General features: G+C 54.8%; 1 protein-coding gene across 1 annotated transcript; it reads right to left on the bottom strand.

The window, feature by feature from the left end:
• Positions 1-40: 40 nt before the first annotated feature.
• Positions 41-7,132, bottom strand: AQP8 (aquaporin 8). The gene is made up of 5 exons (XM_074598410.1): positions 6,562-7,132; positions 3,962-4,088; positions 2,888-3,102; positions 1,417-1,551; positions 41-1,039 (listed from the first exon to the last, which is right to left on the bottom strand). Exons 1-5 carry the CDS (start codon positions 6,927-6,929, stop codon positions 997-999), a joined length of 888 nt encoding a protein of 295 aa, XP_074454511.1. The 5' UTR covers positions 6,930-7,132; the 3' UTR covers positions 41-996.
• Positions 7,133-16,407: the final 9,275 nt, after the last annotated feature.

Raw genomic sequence — 16,407 nt, 5'->3', positions numbered from 1 at the left:
GCTCCCTGCTCTCATCATCCCCTCTACGTGGCAGGCCATAGGCAAGAGCCAATTGGCGTCATCCGGGACCTGCCCAAGGGACAGGAGCCAAGCCACAGCACAAGCTGGAGGAGCACCCTGCCATGCTGGGGCACTGCCTCCCCGCGGGCTGGATGCTGGTGGAGAGAGAGCAGAGATGCTGGGCTGGGAGACAAATGCCGGGAGTGGTGTGGGGCAGGGTACAGAGCCTGGCAGCACCCACTGCCATGTTCGGGGCTGGGAAGCTCCCGCAGGCGTGTGCCAGGGCAGAGGAAGGTGGTTGCGTCGGGCCTCAGAGTTAATATTGTCATGGAGAAGTTAGAAAGTGATAAATGTCAGTGCTGGCGAGCGATGCCGCACGGTCCCCAGGCACGGCTGCTTGACTCAGCTTCTCGCCGCTGTAGCAGGATCACGGCGGGCTCCTCACAGGGCGTTTGGGAACCAGCAGCTCTCACTGCTCGCCCCGGGGAGATGGAGATGCTCCTGGAGAGCGGCCCGGCACCGGGCTGCCAGGCACAGCCACGCACACCGGACCCCCTGTGTGGTGCCCACCCCAGAGGGCACAGGGCTCCCCAGCACCGCAGGTGCCCAAGCACAGCCCTGGTGGGATGGACGCCGTGCACGGCCGATGCCGGGGGAGGCTGGGACAGCACGGGTGCTGGTGTGGGTCAGAGGATGCTCCTGGCGAGCCAGTCCCGCAGCCATGGCAGGGGCTGTCAGAGCCCTGGGGACCGGGGTGGGAGCGGTGCCGCCCGGCCCTGCCGCCAGCACAGGGCTGCCCGGTTTGGCTGGGCTGCCCCCCATCGTCCCTGCAGCGGCAAGTGAACCATCTCCCGAGCACGGGCTGCCTGGGAGACGCAGAGAGGAGGTGGGATGGTGAGGAGGAGGAGCAGGGGGCTTCACTCCGCTGTGCTGAGTTGCACCGGCCGCCCGCGGCAGGTCAGCAACAACGGCACGCGCGCACCCCCACGCCTGGCATCACTTCAGGAGCAGGCGGATGGTCCAGTCGCCGAGGAGGAGCCTTTGGGGAGGTGAGAGAGAGAAACTTGGAGTCAACGTTTTTGCCATTGCAAGCATGAAACAGAAACCCAGCAACAGCAAGAGCCCAGCGCCAGCCCAAGCCTGGAATCGCCACACAAGAGCAAACAGATAGAGCAAACATGGATTTGGGACAGGTTGGATTTTTGCTGTCGCCCTTGTCCTCGTGGGAAGGGGAAGGGGAAGGAGTCTCCCACCCTTGGACATCTCTTGGAAAGTGGCTACTTGCAGCCCTGACCCAGGGAGCAGGGAAGCAGCCGGGCAGCGAGCAGGGCAGAGCCCACCGGGGAGGCGGCAGGGTGGGAAGGGGGGGTCAGCCTGTTTGGCTCCGCTCTCCTTCCCGCTCCGGGCATAACGTACCTCACCAGCAAACCGACAAGGAGGGCAGCAACCGTGGGCCCTACCCAGTAAACCCAGTGATAGTCCCAGTAGTTTGCTACCAGAGCTGGCCCGAAGGCTCTGGCAGGATTCATGCAGGCTCCGGACACGCCACCTCTGAAAGAGGAACAAACCAGTTGTGTCAGCCCTGCGGGACACGAGACCGGCACCCGTCCCCCTCATTCCCTGGATGGGGCAATGCACAGGCTGGGAAGGGGCGGCAGCGTACCCCTCCCGGGGCTCCTTGCCAGGGGTCTGGCCCTGCTCTGGGTGGGTGGCAGGCTCAGACCACCCTGGTCCCCATCCAGGCACGGCTGCTTGGTGCCTGGGGACAGTTTGCCCTGGCAGCGAAAGGAAGCCAAGACCTGAGCCCGGCTCTGCTGCAGCACAGGGAACATCCCAGCCATCCCAGTCCACGGCGGCTGCTCACCGGCAGGTACCTGCCTTTGCAAACTATTGGGGAAAACCTGGCACAGGGTGGAAGCATCAGTGCCGAGTCTATTTTGGGGCTCACCGGGAACCGGGCTTTTAAACAGGGAAAGCTCCGCGCCACGCGTAGGTAGCGGAGCGGGGCAGGAGAGACAATAGCGTTTACAGATTAAAGAAAACTGCAACAGATAAATATTTGCACACGAGGTTTGTGCAGTGTTTAAATAAGAGCTCTGAATCCCGCTAGAGGGGGCACTGCCTTAACTAAACAACCTATTAACATTCATAATTGCGTGCGCTCGTTATCTGATCGCAGTGGCACAAGACGCAGGCTGCTCGCCCGAAACGCCCGCCTGCGCCGAGGCTGGGCTTGGCAGCGTTTCCAGCAGGCAGGAGGACGCGCGGCGAGGAACGGCTCCAGATAAACCCTCTCCTGTTTGCTCAGGGCTTCCTACAACAAACACCGCCCGTGCAGCCTCTCGGTTTTATCAGCCCGTGGCAGGCACTGGTGATGGCTGCGAAGGCTCCGCTGCCACGCGCTGGGCTCCAGCCACCGGCCTCTCCTGCACCCAGCAGCTCTCCCCAAAAACATCAGGGGGCCAGTGGGCTTATTCGCCGGCCGCTGCAGCGTGTTCGGCCAGCCTCATGTTCCCTAGCCAGAAGGTCCTGTGCTGTGCTGTGAGGGGGCACATCCCATCCCATCCCACTGCATCCCACCTCATCCCATCCCATCCCATCCCACTGCATCCCATCCCGTCCCAGGCATGGGCACTCTCCCCTCCCCGGCGCAGGACGCAGCAGCAGCTGTATCAGCCGGGGAGGGAAGGAGGTAAGCCCTGATGTGGGGAGCTGGCGCTTAGAGCTCTGCCCCCCAACCCGGGGACTCTGCTCAGCCAGCACCCCAGGCAGCTCTGAGCACCAGCTCCATCCCCACAGCCGGTGGTCCCATCCTGACCCCCTGCTGGAGCGGATGGCATGGACTGGCCGGTGGGAATGCGTATGGGGAGAGGGCTCTCGAGCTCACCCCGCCAGGATGTTGACCGTGACCGTGAAGCCAATGCAGAAAGGTGCCAGCGGGGTCTTGGTCTTCCCATTGACGGCGCCCATGCAGACCGCGAGGACCAGGAAGGCGGTCATGACGATCTCGCCCACGAGGACGGAGGGGATCTGCTCGTCGGCCATGATGCTGCTGAAGGCTCCTCCGCTGGCATTCACGTACCGCTCAGTCGCCGCCACGGCCTGCACGGGGGGGAGCCCTGTTTGTGCCGTCCACGCTCCATATTGTGGGCTTTAAGGGGCATATGTGCTCACTGTCAGGAGAGCGTGGGCGGGCGTAGCATCAGGTTAAAGAGGAGCTAATCTCATCACTTTCCTCCTGAAAGCCAGCCCTAAGCGCCTGGCAAATATAAACTCATTAGCGAAGGCTCTTAGCGTCTCCTGAGATAATGAGCCGGCCACCGCTCTCCTGGCGGAATGAGCCTCACCTGGCCGCCGAGAGGTTTGCAGCGGCCAAACGGCACCGTGCTGCTGGGTGCAGCACCCTGGGTGCCAGGAACGGGCAGCACCGGACAGAAATTAACCTTACGGTGCAGGGCCGTAAGTAGTACCGCAGGCAAACACCGCGTGTGAACAGGGCCGGAGCTGCAGAGGTTCCGTGCATCGTTCCGTGCCTAATTAGCACGCCATAGCAAACCTCCTGAGAGCAGCTGCCGTTGAGAATTAATTAGCCGGGCCCCAGAGCGCCGTGCAGAGGCGGCACCCCCACATCTGCGTGGCACTGCCAGGCTCCAGCCTGCAGCGGGGGGGCAAGGTGTCCGAGTCCTGCAGTCAGAGCCTGACAGACCTGGGAGGAGGAACCGGGTGCCCTGGCCCCAAGACAAACCCCACACAGCAAACTTCTGAGCCATGTCACCTTGTGAGAAACCAGCGCTCTTAATTACACGCCGAAGTGATGTACCAAGCCCCCCTTGCCCTCCCCATCACATGCGCTGCTGCTGCTGGAGACCCTGGGGCTGGGCAGCAGGTTGGGGCTCTGGCAGAGCAGGGGGCAGCCCCTGCACCCCAGCGTTAGTTAAAGAGACTCTCCGGGTGTCCGTACCTTTGCCAGACCGGCTCCTATCATCCCTCCGCAGAGCTGGGAGAGCCAGTAAGGAATGAGCATCGTGATGTTCAGCCCACCGACCAGCCACACGCACAAGGACACGGCAGGGTTGAAGTGGCCTCCGCTGCAAAGGAGAGAGGAGCATCAGTGAGGGGTTCACCCCCAGGGTGGGGTTCCCCCCCCACCACGGGGTTCCCTCCTGGAGCGCTGCACTCGCCGTGGGCTGGAGCCGCAAATGCTTCTTCAGTCCTTCCCGTGAGAAGGTGCTACGCACTGCAGAAGAGCAGAATTCGGCCATTTCCTTTCTCTGCAGTTACTGCTTCCAAGCAGGAGCATCTTCACGCTGGGGTACCCAACCCCTCCTACGGGGCTGGCGGGGACAGGAGCTGCCCTGGTGCAGTTTCAAGGACAGGATTTGGGGGTGGGTCTACAGAGACCCCCAGGTGCTTCCAGGAGCCACCACAGCACTGCCAGGGGAGGTGCAGGGAGAAGGGGTCTCTCCAGATGTTGCTGGGTGCTGCGGGATGTGGAGTGCACCACAGCCCTGCCCTAAGTCCTGGTTACAGGGGGTTACACTGCTGCCCCCCCTCCCCAGCAAGAGCTTGCTTTGCCTGTGGCAGCAGCACAGCCCGGCCACCAGCGCTCTCCGGAGCAGCTCCTCCGGGGGCAAAGGCTCAGGGAGGAAAGTCATTCCCTGTTACATCCTTGTGGCAGCCATCCCTGCTGCTCGGGGGGAAGGAGGAGAGGTGCCGGCGAAGCTGGTACCCTGCCTGGGAGCAGCTGCAGGGGAAACTCGTTGGGAGGGCAGGGGCTGAATGTCCTTCCCTCAGCGGAGACCGGGACCCCGCGCAGCCTCTCCCCAAGAACCGCTCGTTGTCAGCTCACAGACAGCCCAAATCAAAGACGGGAAAACCAACAGAAAGCCTGACTGCCGAGTTCCCTTGCTCTGACACCAATTTCCTTCGCTAAGTGCTCTGGTGCTGCTCCCCGCATAGGGGATGTGTCCCCAGGCAGGGAGGGAAGGGGACAAGTGCTGTGGGGCAGGGCTGAGGCCACCTCCCGGCCACACCAGCGCTGCTGGACGCTGCTGGGATTTTCAGGGTTTATCTCCCCAAGCTCAGTGCAGATGCAAAGGCGCCCAGGTCTCTCCGCATCCCCCTCACGCTGCCCACCACGGCCCTGGGAAGGGCTGGCAGCAGCCGGTGCTCACCTCGTTACAGGACCTAAATCATTCATCTTGAAGACCACATGCAAGACAAACTCAGATACCTTCTAATTAAAGCAGATTACCACGAGACACGCGTTAATGAACAAGTTTCATAACCAATCAGCCCTAATAATAATTGCTGGTGAAGCCGATGAGTCAGAGTGTCTAGGAACTATAATTACATCTTATTCTTCAGCTGTAATTAAAGACCCATCATATGAGAGAGAGAGGTTGTGTTGTTTAGGTTAGCAGACACCTCAGCTGGACAAGGCCCTGGCTACAAATACCCCTGGGATGGGTGGGAGGGGTGGGAGCTAAAGGAAGACCCGTCTGTAAATAAACCCTGGCCGGAGCACCCGGCAGCCCGCGGCGAGGACGGCAGCCGGGCCAGCGAGCCCTTGTCCCAAGCCAGGCTCCTCTCCAAGCCCCTCTGGACACAAATCTCTAAAACCTGGCTTTTGGCTGAAACATGTCCCTGCCCAGGACCCTGAGCTGGCTCCTCCCAGCTTCAGAGCTCACAGGGGACCCCCAGGATGCCCTCGCAGCCCCTCATCACAAAGCACCCCCATCCTGCTCCCCTGTGCTGAGGGCGTCTGGGACACGCACCCCGGGGTCACGGAGTCCCCACTGCACAACTTCACCCCGCGGCGTTATCCCTCCTAATCAGGAGGTGATAAATTATCAGTCAGTTTGCTGTGGGCGCCAGGGCTCACACGCCAGCCCTGCCATGCCACCCTCCCCGGTTAGGGGAGGTTTGTGTCCCAGCCCGGAGCCTCGCGGGGGGACAGTCTGGAGCCACCCTGTCCCTGGGCTGCGCAGAGCCAACCGGAGGGACAGGAATGAAACCCCACAGGGACCATTTCAGCTTCTTCCTTCAGGATAAATCTGTATCTTAGCGTCAAACAACACCATTTTCAATGAGCAGATTTGTCTAAATGTTGCTTTTGAGGAACTGAAACCAGTTGTAAATGGAATCCAAATTTTTCACCTGAAAATACACAGGGGAGTAGCATACTCGGGTCAAAATGTTTCCTCTGAAAAGGAAACGTCTCAGCTTTCCAAAGCAATGCTTGTGTTTCAGCTTCGACCGTTTTTATTAAAAGGGGCTAGAAATAAAACGTTGCAATCAAAAGCCAAGCAAATGCTCCCAAACGCAAGGCGTTATGGACGACCACCACCCAAGCAGCCACGCCGTTACCCGAGAGGCTCGATGGCAGTGCAGCGTCGCTGCGCTCAACAATATTGGAACAGGAAAGATCCTAAAGGCAGCGTGGGGGGAGACACGAGCATCTCCTCCCGTCCACGCACAGAAACTGTGCCAGCAGTGGGCAGAGACCGTGCCACCCCCGGTGAGGGGGTGCAGAGGGGGCGGTGGGGGGACCCCCCTTACCTGATGTCCCCCAGGATGGCGATGGTGAGCCCCAGGGCCAGCCCGTGTGCCAGGGCGGGCTGCAGCCTCCCCGTGCCCTCCGTGTCCTCGACCACGGAGAGGCAGCCGATGAAGATGAAGAGCGCGCTGCCCAGCAGCTCCGCCACGCAGGGCTGGACGTAGCGCTCGTACCAGTGAGGCTGCAAGGGCTTGGCCTTGATGTCGATGTCCACCATCGTCTCCTTTGCTGGGAAGTGACCACGCTCGTCAGCGGCCATGAGCGGGGCAGGAGCAGAGCAGGCAGATTCCTGGTCACAGTCAGTGCCACGAGCACGATCGAGGAGATGCTGCGGACTGGAGGACTTGAGAAACCGGAGGTGGAGGCTCATGTATCTGAGGGGCCCTGGTACAGGGACAAGGACCCTCGAGGAGCACCCCTCTTGTCCCGCCGAGAGGCTGGCAGGCTCCCCTTGACCTGTGTGAAGAGGTAGCGGATGGGAGGCTCTAAAAAATGGATTGGATTTGCATTGCTAAAAAAAAAAAAAAAAAGGGGGCAATAAAAGCTGATAGGCCAGCCCCCAGGAGTATAAAAGCTCTTTATTACTGCCATTCCTTGGTTCAAGGCTTTGGGTTGGTTTTTTTTTTCCCCCGCAGGTTTTTTTGTTGGTGGTGGTGTTGCTCTTGTTTTAGGGTTTTCTGCCAAGGCTCAGGACGTGATTCCTTTCATGTAGGTACCCAGCGCGCTGGCACCTGTGCGAAGCCCAGCTGGCTGCTTCCCTGCGCGGCTGTTACCTGCTCCTGCTGCCAAGGGGTAGCGTGTGCCCGGAGGACTACAGCATCGCAGGCACGGGGGCACGCACGCAGCCAGCAGCGCCCTGGAAAACAGCTTATGTAGCTCTGGGGAGGAAAAAACCCACTGCCTGTGAAAAATCACTCCTGGCCAAGGCTTAGCTCTCTGTAATTAAGCTTAAACCCAGGCGTAACACAAGAGACTAAAGCCCTTCCCGGCACGGTGCAATTAGAGCTCTGAAATGTGTGCGGAAGGGGATGCTCGAGGAGAGAGGGGGAATGCTGCATCTCGGGAAAGGGCATCCAGAGCCCCCATGCTGACATGGGGGGAGGCAAACTGAAGCCCCACGGAGCCAGCCGGGGGCTCAGAGCAGTGGCTGAGGTTAGGCGCGGAGGGCAGACGCCTCCTTCAAAAAACTGCCGAACGTTGGTCACCTTCGTGCAGGGCAAACACGGGATTTACCTTGTGCTACTGCAGTAACACTTCAGGGGCTTTAAATCCTTAAAGACAGCATGGGCACAGGGAGACGTATGGCTGAACCTCTTCCTACAGACCCCAGGGAGCAGGTGAAGTGGGCGAATTGCCTCGGCTTACCAAGGAAGCCGGCCTGAACCACAGTCAAAGCCGATCCCTCTAAACCTCAGCCCACGTCCTGCCCAGAGCTCCTAAAGCCGCATGAGCCAGCTCTGATGCTCTGTATCCCCCATGCCCTGCTCTCCAATAAAGGATTGCTGGCCAGGGGGTCTAGGGATCCCCCGGCAGCTTCAAAAGCTGTCATTGATCCGACCCTTAATCCAAAACCTCCCCGAATCCCCAGCACAGCCTGTAAGGCATCACTGCCTGGAAAGCCAGATTGAAGCCACGGTGCTGCAGCCTGGCAGGGGACATTGGGCACCGTGGCACCGTCCGTGCGGCGATGGGCACGGCAGGAATCACCCTGGCGATGCCAGAACATGGGTCCCTGCGGCACAGCTTGCACCGATCAGCGGTAACACGGCAGCTGCCTGAGGGGGGCTGAGCCCACCCGCTGCCACATCGCACCTCCTTGAGCAATCGCCTGCAGCGTTTCGTGTTTGTGGTGGGTAATTAAGGATTGGGGTTTATAGATATTTTTTTTTTTTTTTTTTTTTCCCCTCTCGTAAGCAAGGGTAAAGAACACCGCGGATGTTTTATGATGTTTTCACAAGACACCGGGGATGGGAAGGAAATTTCCACTCGCCTGTCCCGGGGAGGGCTGCTGCTGGCCACACACCAGACGAGGGTCAGGTCAGAGCTATGAGGGACTCCCGGTTCAGACACCTCTAAACGAGCCTCTGTCAGCTCACTTCCCCTCCTGAGAGCTTGTTTCCTACAGACAAAAGGTCTTGGCAGCAGGCCATCGAAATCTGGAATATGGAGAGTGAGTGGTGGGGTTGGCTGGTCCTCAGGGGCTCCTCGTTGAACCCCCTGCATGGACATATGGAACAGGAAAATACCTGATTCAACCTCATCAGCTCACAGAGCACAGTAACCGGGAGCCAGTTCCCAACAGGAACACCAAATCCATCCGTCACTATGCCTCCCCAGCGCAACCAGACGAGGGTTTCACTGGGAGGGATTTTAACTTGGGCACAAGCAATCCAGATTTCATTTATTTTGCGGGGTATCTATTATGAGAGAGAAATGCAACACACGTCCATATTTCATCTGGTGCTTCTTACCAGCAGCTCTCAAAGCGCCGTACAAATGTTGCTGCCATCCCACGGGTGCACCAGGAGGCGGCTGAGCTGCCCCAGGTCACCGGCAGCGCCAGGCAGTGGAGCCGGGCAGTGTGGGCAAGTCCTGAGAGCCGGTCCCTGGCCAGGGCAGAGGCAGCAAAATGGTCCCTACCAGACGCTGCTGCCACATATAAGGTATAGGAACGCTGTCAACAATGATGCCATCACGCCTGGACCGCGGCCACAAAGGCTGCCGCAGATGTCTCCCAGCGGAGCCACGGCTTCGGAGCACTGGGAGGTTACAACCCAAAAGTGAAGATTAACCACGCGTCCTTGGCTTTTAAACATTTACCATTATTGTTCGGGGGAGCAGGGATGTTTGCCTGAGCCTTCTAGAGGAAATGCTCTGTGTTCAGGCAACAAAGGAATTAATTATTACTAAGCACAGGTCCGAAACAACAAAACAGAAGTGTGGTCTTGAGGGAACGCGTTTCCCCCGTCGGTAGGAGCTCCAGCCAAGCGGCTCCGCACCAAGGGCCAGCCAGGGCTGCCCGGGCTTCGGAAACAGTTTTTGCAGTGCCATGGATGATGTGCCGCTAACGAAACAGTTGGGTTGGAACTTTCTTGCCTTTCTTCCTGGAGTCCAGGGAACGTTGATGTTCTCTGATGTTCTCTCACCACTGCCTTGGTGTGAGGACGGTCACACGGGGAAATAATGCACGTAATTCAGGTTAACCTTAAAAACAGGGACAAAGCCAAAACAGTAAAATAACGATGATTTTTTCAGCACCTGTCAGCTGTGGCTCCTAAAGCACTCTTGAGTTCATAAATCCGACCTGAACCTCCTGACGGACAAATGAGGCCGAGCGATCACTTGGCTCATCCCCAAATCATCACACAGCAGCAGAACCGGACCTGGCAGTGTGGGAGGGCCGGCAGGCAAAATACATACTAGCCACATTGGAATTCTCTGAAGTTTTCCAGCCGTACTACACTGAGAAGCACCAGAATAGGGTGCAAGACAAAGGGACGTAGGGTTGTTCAGGGTGGTCAGAACATCACACCACCGGCAAGACGACCACGGGCAAAGCAAAGAACTCCGGACTGACAGGTCCTCCGAGGCCCCAAGGGAACGGCATCACCTCGGCACGCTCAGGGCTGCGTGGACTCTTCCGTGCAAAGGTTTACAGCAGCAATACACACGATCTATATTTATCGTTACGAGTTGGCAGAGGTGGTGTTGGATTTCTCTTCTGTCTACCCTGAGCTGTGGCTTTCCTGCACTGACAACTCTCGAGCACAATACATTTTCCATCACACGTAATAAGTGATTGCTACAGACCTGATTTAAGCTATTTCTCCATCCAACATTTCTCCTGTGCCATCCTGAGAAGAGGCCGCTCCGGCACCTGTCTTTTGTTTAGAGGTGCCACAAACGTGCAAAGAAAACAACCCTGTTCTTAGGACCCTTTGTCCCTCACGAATTAGATTGAATACTTGGCACTAAGGTTTACTCAGTAAGCTCGATAGAAACTACGCTGGTGGGAAAAGGCGTGGGGATGAGAATGGATAAATCTGTTCATATTAGCAGACACTTATTTTTGTCCTTGTTTGTGCTTGCACCGATTTGTTAAATAAGTGACAACAGCAACTGTGTCAATTAGTACAGGAAATGGTGGCACAGAATAAGCAACAGCTTCGAAAAACCCTTTTTAGGAACTGTAGGGAACATTTCCCGAACATTTCCCATGTCCGTCTATCTGGACAGAAAAGTCAAAACACCTCTATTTTATCCAGCCCCCCTCAATATTTCATTCCGTTTCTCCCTCTTTCATCTCGCAGATCTGCAGCCTTTCGTTTGCTTTTCTATACGAACTATCGAACCATCGCACCCAAAATCAAGCCACCCAAACTCAAAAAAAGCACTTAAGCAGACACTTAAGGACATGCTCAAGTGCCATTAACATTTAACAATGCTTAAGTGCAGGACTTGAGCACATGTGGAGTCTCTCTTGAATCAGTGCCGGTACATTTTATGGGACAGACTTCCCACTGGATGGCTATAAAAAAAAGTTATAACCAAGTATTTTGGTGCTGCACAATGGCGTTGTGCAAGGAAAGACCCCAGCGTAGCCAGCACCCACGGTCAGCTGTTTTAAAAAAAGCAATAAAGGCAAAGGCAAACTCATTTGACACTGCCTTATCTTTACAGTATTTATCTTGGAGACTGATCGTCTTAATGATTACACAACTGTTACTGAATGAGAACTTGCAGAATTATTTGCAGCTCGTAGCAGTAATACAGGTGAGCTGACCTCTGCCCATTTGTAGATCCCATATTGCATAAGAGCTTTACCTCAAATCGCTACCGTAACGCTCGAGTGTGGATGGAAATTTCCAAGGGTTCTCAACACAGACGTACTGTTGCCTGTTGGAAAACAGGGACAGATTTGGGTCAGTTCTGCACCGACAGAGTAGCCTGGTTTTTGAGAAGGGCAAATAACCAGTAAGATGAAGCCACGCTTAGACCTTAATTCTGGTATTTAACATTAAAATCCACCAAACTCCCAAAGAAGGGATGGATGCTCCTGCTCCCACACAGTATACGCATGTGCACATCTTCCCCGCAGTTACCGAGCACTTGGCTCCCCACGACAATCCTGTAAGGCCGACTACAACGGAGCATTTCCATCCTCAATAACCATGTTTCCCTGTGCCCCAGCGGCACCGAGACCTGAAAAATCTCGCAAGCACGAAATGAGGAACTGGTAACTCTGCAGAGAAGCTTGAAATGCTGTGCGCTAAGCTAACTGCTTTTCATTCAGTTCCTAGAGCTGGATAATCCCTGTAAGGAAGTAAATAATCTAATTTTCTAGAAAGCGACTTCTTTTATCCATCTTTTAAGAGTGAGTAGGCAAAGCTCAGGCATGGGTACCGTGGATGGAACACAGGCACAGTAATGTGTAATCATCTAAACTGTGGTTGAAGCTTGGACAGAGCGAGGATCAACATCCAGGACTCAGCATGGAGCAGATATGAGGATTTTCTTGTACCTGTCGGGATCAATTTGTGACAGGCATCTCAAAGGCAGACAAGGACCACGTGCTCCGACTCCCGCAGTTTGCCATGGCAACTGGAGTCAGCATCCTCGTTTGGCAAACGCTTCACAGCCACAGACAGAGGGAGAAGCAAAGAGGATTTACAGCATCTTGCTTCAAGAACAGCAACGATGACCAGAGACAATTCCTCTGGCCGTCCCTTCCTGCTACCACATGCCCCGCTAGAGCTCCTTCAGCAGGACCTTCATCCCTCCACAGCCCAGAGCTCCCAGGTCGGTCTCCTTTCAAAGCCCCATGTAGGGCCACAGCCAGCCTGGCTGTCCTCCTCCCTGGGGGTCCCCTGCCACCCACCCTCTCCAAATGCCCAGCACACAGGAGGGACACCCTGACTACACACCTTCTAGTCGAAAAAGGGCAGGAGAAGAAGGGGGGAGATGCAACTTTTCAGGTGCTCCGCAACCCATTAGCAACATAGGGAGGAACAGCACGACAAGCTCCCCACCGCAGGAGACTTGCAGGAGAACTTTTCCTATTGATGACAGCAAATCTCCCGCTGTTACTACATTTACAGCCATAGAAACTATATTCAGTAGGAAAGAGGAAACTAGTTCAAGTACTTTCAAGTGATCTTCAACAGAATGGCACAGATGTGGCTATGACATGGAGCTAAATTCAGGGCTGATATGAGATACCCCAGAGGCAAAGACGACAGTGAAGTGCCCTTATCCAGAGGTGGGTACCAGCCAGGGGTGGCTCTCAGCATCTTCAGCCAGCACCTAGAGTCGCAGGCAGTGACATCCACCAGCAGTGACAGCCACCAGCCATGAGCTCCTGCAGGCAGGGACAGGCAAAACCCTCCAAGCACCTGGGAATCATAGAATCGCCTAGGTTGGAAGGGACCTTTCAGATCATCTAGTCCAACCATCATCCTAACTCTGACAAAAAACATATCTCTAAGCTCTGTGTCTACCCGTCTTTTGGTGCCTCAACCACTTCCCTGGGCAGCCTGTTCCAATGTTTGGCAACCCTTTCAGTGAAGCAATTTTTCCTAATATCCAATCTAAACCTCCCCTGGTGCAACTTGAAGACATTTCCTCTTGTCCTATCGCCTGTTACTTGGGAGAAGAGACCAACCCCCACCTGGCTACACCCTCCTTTCAGGTAGTTGTAGAGAGCGAGAAGGTCTCCCCTCAGCCTCCTTTTCTCCAGGCTGGACAACCCCAGCTCCCTCAGCCGCTCCACATAAGACTTGTGCTCCAGACCCCTCACCAGCTTCATTCCCCATCTCTGGACACGCTCCAGCCCCTCAATGTCTTTTTGGGGAAGCTGCCAGTGGGAGGGAGGAGGTTGTGGAGGGAACGATCAAGAGCTCCTACGGAGCTCCTCCACCATAGCTGGCTGGTTGGGGCGATGTAGCCAACTCACCTTGCAGTTTACTCAAGCTTAAACGATTATATTTTTTCCCCTTTGAATAAACCATGTGCAGGGATGAATTTCATTGCACTGTCAGCATCAATAACCCAGTCCAAAGGCTGGGATGGGAGCAGAAGCCAGAGGCAGAGAGTCACCGTGCAGCTCAAAGGAGCCACCGCCGCCAAGCAGAGTCACCCAAACCACAGCAAGCAGCAGCAGAAGGCAAAGGCCACCTCTCCTGCCTAGAAAATGTTCCTCAGCCTTTTCCAGCTAGTGGCTTTCCAGCCGAGTAGCATTGTTTCAGCAGCACCATGCACTCTCCAAAACCCAAATATTCCCTGAAGAGAGGTGAAAGATCTATTTTCGTTAGCGTAATCATGAGAGCTAGACTGCCCACACCCATCCTTCCCCCTGCAAGCTCCCGAGGTATCACAAATTCCTTTGATCCTGTTGTAACCCTGAAGCACGAGGTGACCTACTTTCTTCACCACTGCTGGCAACCGAGCAAGAAGAGACTCTGGAAGAGTTCTTGCAGGAATGATTTCCCTTCTCCTCGCTGCAAGATGGAAAGTCAGACCCATCCAGACGGAGACGGAACAGGGCACCATCGTGCCTTTCATCCCACGGCACCAGCTCTGCTCCCGTGCCACGTTCTTCAGCGCTTCCCTCAGGCGAACAAATTATACCAGAGCCTAAAATAGAAATCGATGAGCAGAAATTCCACCAATACCTGCCTCATGCTAGCGGGGACAGCATTTCCCAACACAGAGAGGATTAAACTACGACAAAGAAAAAAAAGGCATCAGAAAAGACTGACTGATAGACTGCAGGACCATCTCCCGTAGTGAGCTGTATTTAAAGCCCATTTGTATGAAAAACGCAACAGCTCAGTGGCCGCACCATAGATGTTGACCAGTTCACAGGGAACAGATCTGTTTGTTCCAAGCGCAGGTAGGACCTCAGCTTGGCTCCCGCTCGTAAAGATGTGTTACAAGAGGCTCAAGGGATGTCTCGCCAAAATTAAATTGATAGCGGAGATGAGACTTTTCTATTACTACGTATTTGTTCATTTTATTCAAAAGAAATCAGCAGGATAGTCCCGCTGCCACGGAGCAAGCATTAGTCACTGCACAAGATGACTCCTGCGGTGCAGAGGATGTTACAGGGATTTCACTTTGTTGGTGGGTTTTTGGTATTTTTTTTTTTTTTTTTTTTTAAATGCCTGATTCTTACTAACAGAGATATTAACTGTCAGGTAACCTGTCAAACTTAGCTATGAGCATACTTGTGACACTTACACATCATCTCCGTTTCCCCCATCTTCATATTTAAGCAACCTTTGACTCAGCTATTTCAGGTACTTTTTTGCTCATTAATCCAAATCGAGGGGTTTTTCAGGACAGACAGCATCTCTCACCGGGTGCTGGTGCAGCACCCAACACGGGTAATGCTAATGCCAGCAAGTCAGATAAGAGCCGTCTGCGGATGGAGATCAAGGAGCAGAACATCAAAGAGCACTGCAGGCAGAATCAGATATCTCGTCAAAGCCGTACCAAGGAGTCTCCGATACCGAGAGGTTAGTCATCCATTAATAAGTACTTCATAAACCACAAGGAGGGAAACTGCATCTGTATGAATACCCAAGAAAGTAGGAACTAGCTTTTATATATGCTAGAATGGGAATTTTGAGAGGTCATCAGAGAGATTCAAGGGGAGCCAGGTATGCGATGAGGCTGGAAGGGAAGCGAGATCAGAGTCCCGGCCGCTGGAGAGCAATGGCACTCAGCCACCTCCACACGTGGTTCCAAAAGGATCCCCTGCCAGCCCATCCGCAGGGACGCAGACGTAACGCGGCTCATTTCCAAATGATGGAAACGCCTCTGTGACAGGGTTAATGCACGCTGTGAGGACCGAGCAGGTCTAACCCTGCTCCCAAACAACACCGATTCTGCCCATTAAATAAAAGCATCTGATTCCATTATCTCAGTTCACCTGAAGGAAAAGGAATCTCAAACACAGCACCAGCTGGTAGAACAACAGGTCCTGGCTCAACCACGTTCCCCGAGTGCTACAATCCACTCTGAAGGTGGAAGAAGTGAAACATTTACTGTTGTCCGTCTCAGGAGCACCCTACTGTTTCTTCAAAATGGAAGCAACCCAATGAAGTGCCCAATCTCTCATCATGCTTTCATAAAATCACGTCTTTGATCTAGCAAATGAGTTTGCAAGAGAGCGCACACCCCACAGGAGCAAAGCTCCCATGTGAGTCAGAGCATCTGTAGGTGGGAGGCCCTCATCGGCTGTAAGCTCATTAAAAGCAAGAAAAGCAACTTAATGGTCCACAGCACGATCCAAGACGCAGTAGTGATGAAGTCCAAGAAAGTCCGAAGATGGCAGCATCCAAATAAAAGACTTACCAGGATTTAGGCTTGGGAAAATAGCCTTTGGGGGAAGGAAAAGGGCTGGCTGGGGGTGAAGGGGCACGAAGACAAGCACCTCAGAATCCCAGCCGAAATACACAGCTGTAATATAGCAGTTCTTTTGGAAAAGTATTTCATTTCTCCTCAAACGTAGAACAACAACAAAGAAAAAGAAAACCCAAACAAACCAAACCCCAACAACAACCCAGTCCAAACAAGCCATCAGGTGAAGAGATCATGTGTTATAAAGCCATCACAGCTTCAGACAACTCAAGACATGGACTAGCAAAGAAAGACAGATCAGGGCTAAATATATTTTCAGAGTAACTGCGCTTTAAGTACCTACAGCCAAGCTTCTGGGCAGCGTGAAACTGTGCTAGCAGAACTGACAAGTCAACTTTCGCTCGACTGTTGCTCAGTCAGTAGAATCAGACCCATCTTTCCCCCAAAGCTTCGGCCGGTTTCATGGACAGCACGTCCATAATAAA

The sequence above is a fragment of the Larus michahellis genome, chromosome 8 (genome assembly GCF_964199755.1).
Source record: "Larus michahellis chromosome 8, bLarMic1.1, whole genome shotgun sequence".
NCBI lineage: Eukaryota > Metazoa > Chordata > Aves > Charadriiformes > Laridae > Larus > Larus michahellis.
Note: the sequence above shows the minus strand (reverse complement) of the source record. Positions and strands in the feature narration are given on the sequence as shown.